The sequence below is a fragment of the Etheostoma spectabile genome, chromosome 11 (genome assembly GCF_008692095.1).
Source record: "Etheostoma spectabile isolate EspeVRDwgs_2016 chromosome 11, UIUC_Espe_1.0, whole genome shotgun sequence".
In the NCBI taxonomy this organism is placed as follows: Eukaryota; Metazoa; Chordata; class Actinopteri; order Perciformes; family Percidae; genus Etheostoma; species Etheostoma spectabile.
Window position 1 is genome coordinate 18,935,277 of NC_045743.1, and position 13,393 is coordinate 18,948,669.

The 13,393-nt window shown below is 43.0% G+C and overlaps 1 protein-coding gene across 1 annotated transcript in view; it reads left to right on the plus strand.

Moving 5' to 3' along the window:
• igfbp5b (insulin-like growth factor binding protein 5b) overlaps positions 1 to 11,882 on the plus strand; it is a 12,990-nt gene extending 1,108 nt beyond the window's left edge. The window contains exons 2-4 of the mRNA XM_032529684.1: positions 8,453 to 8,667; positions 8,847 to 8,966; positions 9,121 to 11,882. Coding sequence (XP_032385575.1) covers positions 8,453 to 8,667; positions 8,847 to 8,966; positions 9,121 to 9,255 — 470 coding nt within the window. The 3' untranslated portion in view covers positions 9,256 to 11,882. The remainder of the gene's footprint in view (positions 1 to 8,452; positions 8,668 to 8,846; positions 8,967 to 9,120) is intronic.
• Positions 11,883 to 13,393: the final 1,511 nt, after the last annotated feature.

Here is a 13,393-nt window from a genome sequence, read left to right on the forward strand (position 1 = left end):
TATCCTGACGCAAAAAAAAAAAAAAGAAACAAGTGAAAAACTTTATGAAAAGGGGTCTGAGCACTAAATGCATAGTGTATTTCTAGAAGGGATATTATGAGGAAAAATGTGGGAACCTTTAAAGTGGAGCTTATTCTGCAAATTGCCTCCCTTTTAATATCTACTAGTGTAGCAAGTGTCTGTCAAAGCTCAGTATTTTCCATCCTCACGCCAGAGCGCATTAAGCTTTCATGTCTTTCATTTTTCGCCTCTCCAATATCATTCGCACCTTGACACGTGAAATCTATCCAGACAAAAGCCGAGTGTGTTCTACAGACGGCACTGGAAGGCATGGGGTGCCACTCCGCGAACGGTGGGTCTTGTTAAAGCCGAATTTAGATAGATTTAGGCTACCCCGAGCTTGGTGTTCAGAGTCGGATTACCACTAAATCTGAGAGAGAGAGACACACAGAGACACACATACACACACACACACAGAGTGAGAGAAAAGAGAGAAATACGTAGAGACAGACAGACAGAGGGAGAAAGAGAGTGGAGCCAGTAGCCTTGAATGATTTAAGGTATTTCTTGGTGTAGCAGAGAGGTCCACTGTCACTCAGAGTTGTCAACAACTAGATAAGTAACCACAAAGGGGTTGGCTCCACGCCTCATTCTATAAAATCGGCTGCCACTGGGCTCGTTCTGGCTGCTGACTGAGTTATTAGGCTATCTGCACCCAATGGGCAGAGCACCTCTGCTTGTGTTGGGCTACAAACACTCAGAAAACCTCATATTTTTTTCAAAATATTGGTCACAAACTGAAACAAAGTCATGGTAGGCTCAGAGCGTGTGTGTGTGTGTGTGTGTGTGTGTGTGTGTGTGTGTGTGTGTGTGAGGGTGTGTGTGTGGTGTGTGTGTGTGTGTGTGTGGTAGCCTATGGGCGGGGCTGTGTGGGTGTCTGGATGTGCATTGTGTGCGATTGTTGTGATGATGACACTCGGGCAGTTTGTCTCCCTCTGGCTTTTTTCACACACGCACACAACACACACCACACACCACACCACACACACACACACACACACACACACACACACAGAGAACGTGACTTCTTTGTTGGCCCACAGAAGAGGTAATCAGAGCATCTTTTCCTGCCTCTGGCATTCTGCATTCATTGCATGGGCGCTCAGTCACAACGCAGTGATTCAGCAGAATGTCCCTGGCGCTCTGGTTCCTCTGAAGGGCCTTCTGTCAAACAGCTCCGCCAACGGGTACTGGTGAGGTGAGCTTCTGGTTTCCTGTGGTGTGGGGTTGCAGCTGTCTGCGTGCTGTACCAGCTGAGCAAGCCAAACACAAGGAGGAGGAGCTCAAGTGTCCGCAACCTACTAAATATTGACTGGGGCAGCCAAACAATGGGAGAGAGGAATCTTTGCTCCCCCCCCCCCCCCCTCCCTCCCTCCCTCCCTTTACTGCTGATGTAAAAACAACAAAAAAAGAAACCTGGCCATTGCTCTGCGTCTGGGTCCATTAATTCACGTTTTGCTCTCGCACTGTGATCCCAGGGGTTGCTTGGATTGTAAGGCACAGGGGGTGGTATGTGCTGTGGGGGCAGATTTTGTTAGCCCCCTACGAGTGAATCAGACCCTGCAACGCTTGCCAACAGATATGACTTCATAGCAGCAGGCCCCTTGTCTTTCAAGCTTCTGAAAGGGCCTTATGTTTTAACAGATTGCTCTTTGCCAAGAAGCAAAAGATGATTAGGGAGTGGTTCCACTTCCAGAATACTCGGCACAGAAATACTATGCCCCTCATTAGCATAGCAACAGGAAACCTGACAACTTTAATACTTTACATTTGTCTTGGCTCTTTGCACGTGTAGATGCAGTTTTAACTTGTTGCCAGGCAGTTTCGGAGCTAGTGATTGTTCTTTTGTTATTGACATGAACTCATAATAACTCATGAACCCATGAGTAAGTCAAGCAACTGCAGACTTCTGATCACCAACGGTTGCCAGAGACCTTTACATATGTGTGGTCACACTGCCCTGTCATATCTAAGCACCATAGAGAAGGACTTGTCATCACATAGTTTTTAGAAAGCTATTCAACGTTGAGAATCACCATCTGCTTTTTCCATGCCAGCAGCCTTACTGACACAGCTGCTGATTAAGTCGTAGCTGACAAACCAAAGCAAGTGGTAAAACGTTGATTCTCTCTGACTGTACAATTGGGTTAATGAAAACCAGCCACCGTACTCCGTCTGCTGTAAATGTTGCGTGCTCGTACAGATATGCCACGTCAGCTATATCCCGGGTCACGTGTTGCTCCAGCTGCCTGACAGCTTCATGACGGGCTCATGTGAAAGGAAAGACAGTATGTGGCTTTCCATCTGTCTCACCTTGAACATCTGAGCCCGTGCAGTGAAAGCTTAGCACGCTGCAACTGATCCGTTGCAGGTGCCAGGGAGAACTTTTCAAAAGGTCATTTTGTCAAGATATCACGAGGATTTCAAGTTTTAAAAAAAAGCACACATTTTGTGGAAAATGTGACGCCTAGAAAATCTAGAGTACCCCGGTTTCTTATAATATGTGACATTAATACTATTGATGTGGAGCTGCTTTTGTCTGCACGTGGCATTTTGAGGCACAGTATGATCACAGGGACAGTCTACAGCACTTGAGCCGTCGCTGGCAAGCCCATTACCTTTTTTTTGGCACACATGCATGATTTCTCTCCGTAAAACTTTACTGTGGTATTTGTACAGCTCATTGGTCACTGACACCTAGGCTGCTGGTGGCAACAGCTGGGAAACATATCAGCACTCACTGTACGTTTTCTACCTTTTTTCTACGCATGTGATTCACTAAAGGCAGGGACGGCCACACGCCGGGCTTTAAAATGATGTCACACCTGTTTACATCTGACCTGCGTACTGTAATCTCACCTCAGACACCTGGTTCAAGCTAGCATTGGATGAGAATGGAGCAAAATTAGGTCTTTTAATAAGGTTTACTCAGGATTTGGAAAGCAAATGAGATGCTCCAGGGAATTCTCTAAAATGTTGGCGGTGAAGCGTTTGTTGATCCCCGTCCCGGAAGGTAGGATAGTTTGATGACTTCGACGCATAGAAGGACACTCAGAGAGCACAGATCTCCGCCCAGGCCATGCGCTATCTCACAATGTTAATGAAAATTAAAGATTATTCTTGATCGGGATCCACTCCAAAATTTAACAGATTCTTTATTGGTCCATGCTACACCCTTTCACCAAGCTCCATGGAGATCGGTTGGTAGTTCTTCCATAGTCCTGCTGACAAACAGACAAACAAACCAAAAATATAACCTCCTGTATAATAAATATAACCTCCTGCAGTGGTAATAAACTTTTGAAAAATGCTACTTCATAAAGTGTTCGTACCATGTAAACAGGCGGTTTTGCTCATTCTTGGATGTTCTATGATTCCCACCATTGTATTACAAACCCCACATTAATAACTCATGTTGAAGTTAGTTGTTCGCCCACTGTGATGTTTCTATTTAATGCTGCTTGGAGATCAGCTTTGTACAGCACATCCAGGAGCGCTCCACTCTGGCCAAAATAGCTGCTTCAGCCACTGGGGGAATTAGAACATCGTCACACCCAGCAATTGTGTTGCGGTGACCCAAAAAGAGGTTGCGTCCATCCATGTGGCTTGTTGGAAAACCCAAACTCTGATGTAAGATGAGGAACTCAGACCAGAATTAGGAATGTAAAGTAGACGAGCCATGCGCCTCAGTCTGGTGACTCGAGGCTGTACTTGCCCTGCTGTAAGCTGTAAACAGGTCAGAAAGTTTGCTTACCTACAGCAGCATTTCCGTCCTGGAAGGATTTTGCATCCTCTCATAAGTCCAGTTTTGTGATCTATAATCCTTGAATTGTTCTTATTGCTATTTATACCATGCATTCAGAAAAGCAGGAAACTTTTTGATTGCAATGAACATATTTTGTGTTCACAATACCATGGGGAAGAGGTATTTCCTGCATTTTCAGAAGCTGACTGAGACCATGCTGAGGGTCAAACAACAGCAATTCTACGCAAACAACCCAACGTAAGGGTCAAAAACAGAAGGGGGCGAGGGGTTGGGGGGCAAACAAATGTTTTCTTAAAAGCCACAACTGTTTTTTGGGAAGGCTTTTACTGCCTTTCAGAGGCTGTAGCGAGCTCTGTTTTAAAGCTAGAGTGAAGCTAGGTATTGTTATCATATGAAATTAAATAACGCTCCAAAGTTAGGCTTCATTTTGGCGAGGGATAAACTGGCAGGGCTATTTTCAAAGGGGTCCCCTGACCTCTCACCTCCAGATATCTGTATAAAAAATGGATTCTATGTGTAGCCACGAGTCTCCACTTTACAGACACGCTCACTTCACAAAAATCCCACGCCGTTTTCCCTTGGCAACTGTCACAAATGGTTTACAGATTTGTAGGTACAAAGCAGTGCTTGAAAAATTGTGCAAATAGCTGCGGTTACAGAGGAAAAGAAACATTGAGGGAGCACACCCCCCTATGCCACAGTGGTAACTTTGCTGCAAATTTAAAAAAGCGTCTATGGCACATGTTCCTTTGGTCATCGGGACCTAACTTTTGTGCTGCAGCACACACATCTCTAGTTTGTTCACACCTCCCTTTCTGCTCTAGAAACTGCAGGATTATCAGGCCATGGCATTGCTTTGAAATATTAAGTAGCTGAGGCAGTCGGAGGCTAAAGGATGGTTTACTACCTTCGTGCTTTATATGACACAAGCCCTCAGGCTCATTTATCCCTACATTATCTTGTCCTACCCCCTGTACCCCCTGCACCTCTATTCACTATTCTCTTACATCTTGTAAAGATGTAATTTCAGATGCAGCGCCGAGACGCACTTAATCAAAGGCAGGACGTAGCCAATGTGCTGTAATGCTGGAAAATCCAATGAAAGGTGGGATAATCTATTGTCCTGGCTTTTCTTTGCGCAATCTAAATGGCATTGTTATAGTCTTAAAGATCCAGAGGAGAGGACATCAAAAAATCCAAAGACGGGGCGGCTTATCTTTCTTGCTTGGACTGTTGCCCCGTAAGAAACTTGGGATATTCATGAAGCATAATTGTGTGCAGATGTTAATTTTTAAACAGAGAAGTATCAGGTGCACCTCCTTTGGCTACTCTAGCCCTCTCGTCCTAATGAAATCTTTAGCTCGAGCACAGGGAGCGAGAGATAGCAGCACAGCTTTGGGCTCGGCTGAATGGAAGAGCTGCACATGACTTGGCTCACTTGGCTCCTGGCCAGCATCTTGGCTGGGTTTCAGGAGTTAAACACGGACCCTCTAAGCCTCCTTTACAAGCTGGGTACCCTGAGCATGGAAAAACTGAGTTTTTGTGGCTGCGCCGAAGAGCCCACTTCAGAAAAGATGAGTTTGGTGATGTTGGTTGTGGAGGAGAAAAGAAGTCAAACACCATTGTCTTCACTAAGGCTATCCGATTTAAAATGCAGATCAAAAAACCCTTTCTGTCCTACGTTTCTAACAGCATTCTCTAAAGAGGCATTTTGTCAGACTGATTTGTGGAAGGTGAATATAATTGATGTGCCACGGCTCAGACCTCTCTTAGTCAGGCCATTTATATGCGCAAATGAGATTACACATTAAACAAGAATGCTCGTTGAAAAAAAAAAAACAGCCCTTATTTTCGGCGGCGTATTGCTTTGCCAAATATGTGGCATTTTAATTAAGCGCCCCTAGAAATTATTGGACTGAACAGCAGAAACAAGGAGTTTTTCCACAGTGGTCACATACGAATGCTTGTTTGACGTATTTATTTATAGCGAGTGAAAGCCTCGTAGTCTGAGCGGGGAGACACAAGGACATATCTAAACACAAACCAATGCCCGCCAAGTCATGAGTTGTGAGATTAATTTCAAAGAGACGGCAGTGCAGCGCAGAAGCCAAAGACCCAATTCTGGTAATCGCCCTGCCCCCTCCATCCCCTCCCAGAGACTCCAGACGCTCCTGCTGTGTCAAGGCTCTTTGAACATCAGTTTCTCGGATCTTGTGTCCTTGTTCCGTCTAAGTGCCTTTCTCCACGGTGGCTGTGCACTGCCAGGCCAGTCAGCGACATTATGGCAACTTGTTAAAACATATTTTCCAGCCTATTCTCTCTTGTCTGTACACAAGTTTGGAAGTTGATTTGTCTTTCAGCAGCAGTTGGCCTAAAGTGCGCAGCCAACATTCCTCTCTGGTTCAGTGCTTCTGGCCCTGCGCACCACGGCGGGTTTCCTTGTCAGATAAATATAACCAGGGTCATCCACTGGCACCATCGCTTTGGCCAGTTGGCAAAGTCCCAACAATAGCTCTGTACTTATGGTACAGCTAAGCCAAGGGGGGAGCTGCTGGCTTCTTTCTGTGGCCTCAAAGAACCTCTGGCTGGGGATCCAGGCTTAAAAGGCTGAGCCCCCAAACATAGGAGAGGAAGGGGGGGGCGGTAGGTTAAGGATAAAGGACCTCAACCTGTGAACATCCTATCAAGAGACTATAGTGCCCCCTTGGGGAGCTGAAATTACGTCTAAGAAGCGCATAAAATGTGACAGAAATGTACAAGCATTTATACGAGTCCACAGAGCAACTGGATTTTCCTCCGCTTGACATTTGAGTTTAATGTGGGACACGTTGCTCTAAAGTTACGACACTCAGAGGCCTTAGTCGCTGTTGAAGTTTAGCAGTCCAGATAACGTGTTAGCAGATTTTCCAGGCACTGTGCAAGCAGCCATGCAACATGTGATGCAGTTTTCCCAAGTTGTAGACGTCTGGTGCTACCTGGTGTCTATATGTGTTTATGTGCGAACTTTTAAGACCAACATCTCACTGATATATGACAAACATTAAAATAAATGTCTTGTTTTCAGGGGATTGGAAGGTGGGGTTGGTGGGAGTCTAACTCCTGTGTTAGCTGTCAGAGTTCATCAGCTGTTGATCAGATCTCCCAGCAGCCTCCCTTCCTGTATACACAAATGGCAAGCAACAGTTGGTGGCACAAACCCCGGGAAAAGCACCTGGTATACTATTTTTTATGTGATACAGATTAAAAAGCTGCAGAAATTCACATTTGATTTCGTGCAGATAGCAAGGTTTTTTTTTCAGTGACTGTAATACATTGCTTATATAAGTCAGATCTACATTTTACTGGTTTTCGTAATACTTAATTATAGGTCTATGGTAACTGTATTTAGGTCAGACATTACCCTTTAAAGAGATATTCTACATTCCTGAATTTTATGTTCAAATAAAACTAGTTTCATCATGAAATAATGCTAGCGCTTAAACAAACATTGCCAAAGTCCTACATAGAAAGTAGTGGTGCAACAAGAAACAGCTCCATTTCCTTCTTTATACAGATTTTTTTAAAGGGAATTTGTTGTAATCCATTTCCATTGTTACCCAGGTGCAATTAGACTGTCAATTACTATTTTTACAAAAATGGACCCAAACATTAGCAATTTAAGACTTGCACTGTCCTCTATTTTGCAGGTAACTATATCTGGACACCGAGAACTATTGTTACATGAACAATGAATCAAGGGTCAAGGATTGAACTATCAACAGCTTTGTACATCCTCTCGGCTCTGCAAAGCATTTTAGCATATTTTAGCTCATTGACAACTTTACTGTTTTGTTTCGGTCACCCAGCTTTCATCAATCTCGCTTCCAGCTGCAGCAGACAGATGTTTCTAGCAACAAAGCTCTGATAAACACTCTGTTCACTACCTGCCCTGCACCAAATGGAAGTCAGACAAAGTTAGCAACTAACTGGTGAACATACTGTATTTGAGCATTTGTCAGCTAAAGAGCCAGCTATCTCTCTCGGGAGATGGTGGAGACTAAAACAGAGCTAAAAGGACAATGAATATTGGATTTAGGAATATTTGCTGCATGGACAGAACCATGACTACAATGTCCGTTGAGTGTGTTAAGAGGCTAACCTGTTCATACCAACTTTATATGATAATACTATGTCAATGTTGTGCTTATAGCTTTAGTAGGAGCTTTAAGTCAACTAATTCTATCAAATCCATTCACATTTTTCAGCAGGGGGCAGGCACAACAGTGCCAAACACTGTCCAAATGAACTATAAGTTTTATTGGTTGACCACTCTAGAAGGCAATCTTGGTTTAAAGAAAAAGGACTTAAAAAATAGCAGTTTGTTGTGCTTACAACCCTTTGTTGAACCAAGATTGCTGTCTAGTGGGCTCAGAAGATTAAGAAAATGCTCCATGAAGCTTCATTGGGCCATCACCACCAAACACTTCCTCACATCGTTTGATTGCATTGCAAATAATCTGTCTGACATTGCCAATTAACGTCTTAATCATACACATATAAAGACGTCAAGGCATTAGTGTGAAGCTGCAGCTGGCTTTAAAAAAACGTGACATTAACTGTTACCGTGTTTGATCTTCTCCGCTGCAGATCGTGAGTCTCGAGAGCATGAGGACCCCCTAACCACAGAGATTACAGAGGAGCTGCAGCCAGCTAAAGTGCCGCTCCTCCCAAAAGACATTGTGAACAGTAAAAAAGTTCACGCGCTGCGCAAGGATCAGAAGAGGAAGCTCGGCAAGCTGCGCCTCATGGGCAGCCCCCTGGACTACTCCCCTATGCCCATTGACAAGCACGAGCCTGAATTTGTAAGTTTTTAAATGATAAGTAAAAGACTAAGTGTAGAATTTAAACATTTCTGACTTTGGTGACTCCTAGTGGTAGCATCTACCAATGCAAACTAAACCTTTGTTGTTATATACTACTACACTTCATTTCTAATACCTTTGAACAGTCTTTCTTAACCCTGGACTGTCTTTCCCTAAAGGGTCCATGCAGGAGAAAACTAGATGGGATCATTCAGGGAATGAAGGACACTTCTCGTATAATGGCTCTGTCATTGTATCTTCCCAACTGTGACAGAAAAGGATTCTTCAAGCGCAAGCAGGTGGGTTTGCACTAAGAAAGCCTTCCAAATATTATTCTAGCCTATTTTGCAAATGCGTGCAAACACATTGTGCTGTGCCACTTTCTGGTGTTACCAACCCTTTGCCCTCACCACCTATCCTTAACCCTTGTAATCTTGTTTTTTTGGCCCCCAGTGCAAGCCATCTCGCGGCCGCAAACGGGGCATCTGCTGGTGTGTGGACAAGTACGGCGTTCAGATGCCCGGGACAGACTACAGCGGAGGGGACATTCAGTGTAAGGACCTGGAGAGCAGCAACAACAACGAGTGAAAAAAAGGGGTGGACCGTCCTTGACCCCCCACACCCCCACCCCTAACCAGCACGTGACCCAGGGCCCACGCCTCCTCTCTGAATTACATATGTCCGCTCTGCCCTCCGTTCACTTCAAGATTTTTGTAATTTTTTTTTTTTTTTCAAATTGAAAAAAAAAAAGGAAGAAAACATCCAAACGAAAGAACAGGCTGAAAAAAAGACACCTGTATTATTTTTTTTTTCATTTTTCTTTTTTTCTGTTGTTGACCAAGCACATTTTCCAAATGAGAGGCAAAGTCCCAGAAGATTTGCTAGATCCCCTTTGACTTTTGCTCATGGGACCCCTTGTATGAGGCGGCTTCCCTGGCTGCAGATCCATAAAAATATATACACACAACGGATATATTTTTTTATAGAAGCTAGGGGTTTCAACACAACACTTTGTATGATGTAAAATTACCACAAAATCATTGTGAATCAGGCACATTGATTGATAACAGATCGGTTTTAGGCTGTGGAACTGACGATTGGCAGAGTAATTTGGTTTTTTTGATCTGTTTTCCAAAAGAAAAGACAAAAAAGAAACAATAGATAGGGATATGCTGTAACAGTTGACTCTATCTGGGTATGTGGTTCTGTCAGAGCACTTATGAATGAGGGGAACCTGCTTAGATATGTAGATATGTGCAACTTCACAAAATGATGCGTGCATGAGTGTGTGTATGTGTACAGTGCGTGTGTGTGGTATGTATCCGCCTGTGTCGGTATACGATGGAGTGAGCCTATTACAAAAAGAATGTCCTTTTTTTTTTTTCCTTTCTCTTTTCTTTGTTTTTGTCACAACAAGTATTGCTGGCGCTTGAAGTGGTCTTGGGGCTGGCCTTCTCTATAACCGATGTAAAGTATGTATCGGGACACGGCACATTTGGAAACAAAAGAGTGAGCTGATGGTCACAGATGAACCTATGTAAGTGGCTCTTCGACAATGTAGCTAGCCTGATATGCCAACTGTGCCTACGTAAACAGACACTGCCATGCAGGGCGACACAGAGCTTAGAGAGCGCCGACTCTAGCGGTAAAACAAAAGATCTGTGTTTTCAGCTTAAAGCGACGGGACTCGAGTTTGACTTCGATCGTTCGAGTTGAGCGCATAGTCCAACTCGCCAGTCGGGCCAGTTGCTTCTCTGATTCAGTCGTGTGAAGTGTAGTTTTGTATGGTTTTGTTTGTGCCGTTTTCTTTGCCTTCAGTGAAGTAAAGACCGCCCACTTTTGAGCCATGTTCCTTTATCAAGTGGTTTCCCCTCAGTACTGCTACAACAGTGTAACCATGGTGTATTACATTACTTTTAAAATATAGTTATTGAATGTTTTTTTTTTTTTTCTTTCTTGTAGAAACATAGTATGACAACAATGTAATTGTGCTTGGAGAAAAAAAAAAGAGAAGATTTTTAGCCTGTAAAGAATTTGAATAGGTCCTTGACCCGGAGTCATTAGACTACAGGGCGGTCAAAGAAGCTAACCCTCTAAACCTTCTGCTTACAAGCCTCCATGCAAAGGTTTGACATCTAAGGGGAGCATGATGAAATCTACAGGTTAAAGCAGGGTCATTTAAGAGTTCTCTCTCTGTGTGCAAGTCACAGTGCCTTTCTACATGCAAATACATTTAAATAGTGACGTGAAAGTGACATGGATATCAAACGGGGCTATATCCTTTTTTTCTGCCGCGGCTGATACTTGATACAACGATCAAAGATGTCCAAGTTTAGTTTCGATTAAGAGAAGAAGAAGACCGAATGTTGTTGGTCCTGTAAACAGTGTCAGCAACGCATGGAAAATCAATTTCTAATATCCGCCTGAACCTCGGGGGGCAATTCTGGACAAGAGTGATGTGTGTGGGACGGCTGTGTAACCGCAGTCCGTTTAGCCTCCTTCGTCTCTTTCTTTGACAACCAATAAGCTAAGATTCTCGCTTTTTCATGTGAATGCCAATGTATATGATTGCCAGAGAGAGGAAGCCAACGGTAAAATCATGTCATCGTTTTCTTTGCTGAAACAAAAAAAACGAAAAAAATGACACGTGCGTCCCGAGTGGCTTCCTCGGTGGTTGTGAATATACGATCGAGGCAACTCGCCCCGCTCCCGACACCAAATCCCCACTACCACTTTCGAAAAAGCAGCTTGCACTTATTTCAGTTACTCACTATTGATATCGACACACAACGACGTCCTGAGATGTGGTATCATGAAGTTGGTGGAACATAAAAAAAAAGAAAAGAAAAAAAACAGCCACAAAAGCTAAATGTTGTGTTATCTTGTGCTTACCTTTTAAAGTTGGTGCTTTGAGGTAATATTTGTCGACAGGGGCTGTGCAGCCCACGCCTGGGACCTCCAATACGGCAACATCTTTTAGGGAAAAAGTAGATTTCAATGTTACACGCAGCTAGAGATGTTCTCATGGCCAATTGCACAGAGAGTTGAGACAGAGATAAAAAAGAGACGGAGGGGAAAGAGTAAGCGTGAGCGCCATGGGCAGTGGTCGTAATCAGGGCCTAGCCACTTCCCCGATATGGGGGTCACCAATTGCATGACATTAGATACAGTTAGCAAGACAGTTACCAGGAGTCATGGAAATCTGGGGAATGCAACAGCAAAAAAAGGAAACGAGCAGAGTGTCACTTTGATTTGATACAAGGAACAATCTGATATCTGGGACGGTTCACTGTCTGGACCAATCGAGTGCGTGAATACTTCAATGTTCCAGGTATTTTGTTTCTTTTGTTTGGGATTGCAGGTTGACGTTCAGACTTTAAAACGCCTGTTTGCGAGCAGTGGCATCCTCAGGTTTCACATCTCCTACTTGGTTTAAACTGGTATTCACATTTCATACTTCAGTAGTACAGTAATGACAGTACAGCTTTTTTTCTGAGTACATAACACTTTCTGGATGTAACGAGTCAACACAATTGGTTTTCATAATTTGGTGTTCACTGGCTTTGTGAAATGGACCCATCAGTGGCAGGAGGATAGTGGGAAATAAAAATGGTCAGTATTTGGAACTACATAAAACAAATAAGAAAGAAAAGACAAAAAAATCTCAAATTATCAAAGTGAATATCACTGTGTAATATTTATTCAACTTGTAATTTATGTACTCTTTTAACCTTTGTCTTTTTTGTTATGACAAAGCATTTATTTAAATAAAGTTATGTATTCATTTAAGCGGTCTGGCGAGGTTTTTTTTTTAATTTCTAGTGTTGCATTTTAAGGCAAGACACTGCAGGCAGTAATGTTGTGTTTTTTATGCAATGGCCAATTATGAGATTTTGGGCTGTATTACTTCAGAAAAACGTCTTCTTTCAGACTAGAGAGAAAATATCCAAACTCCACCTCATAGTGTTTTTGATTTCCTCAAAGTTGTCTCTTGTAGATTTTCATGACATTACACATTTTCAAAGGCTGTTTTCTCAAAAATTAGTTTTTTCTCAGACCCCGAGCCAGAAATATTCTCTTCAGTAGCATATGCTGTATATACACCAGATGTTTTATTCACATCTACTGTATATTCTGCGGGTTTTTCCAGAGGGCTTTGTTAATATGTCATTCACAGCCTGATTTAGAGGACATTTCATGTCCATAAACATGGCAAAAATTGATTCTCTACAGCTGGGGAGAATCTTTTTTGATTTATTAAGTAATAAAAAGAGATATCCCAAATCCCCTCTGTAAAAAACTTGGTTTAACAGGTCAACAATATGAGACCATTTTGAATTTTGAACCTGGCCTTATCCAATGTTCAGATTCCTACGTTTTACTAAGATAACGCATAATTTGCATTCTTAAAAATAACATTTGAGAAAGGTTGTCATGGACAAATAATTGGCTCAATGCAAGAAATAACCCGTAGAAGTTGCATGGTGATGTCTAATTCTGCAGTTAAACATGTTATCCTATTCACCTGCAGTGTCTTGCTTAAAGAGGATTGGGTAGAGCTACTAAAATGGCTCAAAAAGTACTGGTAGTTTGAAGTGGAATCATCCTGATAGTAAGCACTGACTAATCTCCAAGGCACGAGCCGATAAACCTCTCAGACATAAGTCTGAGACATCCAGGCTAGCCCACAAGGATCTCATGCAGGATGTGACTATATAATGCCTCG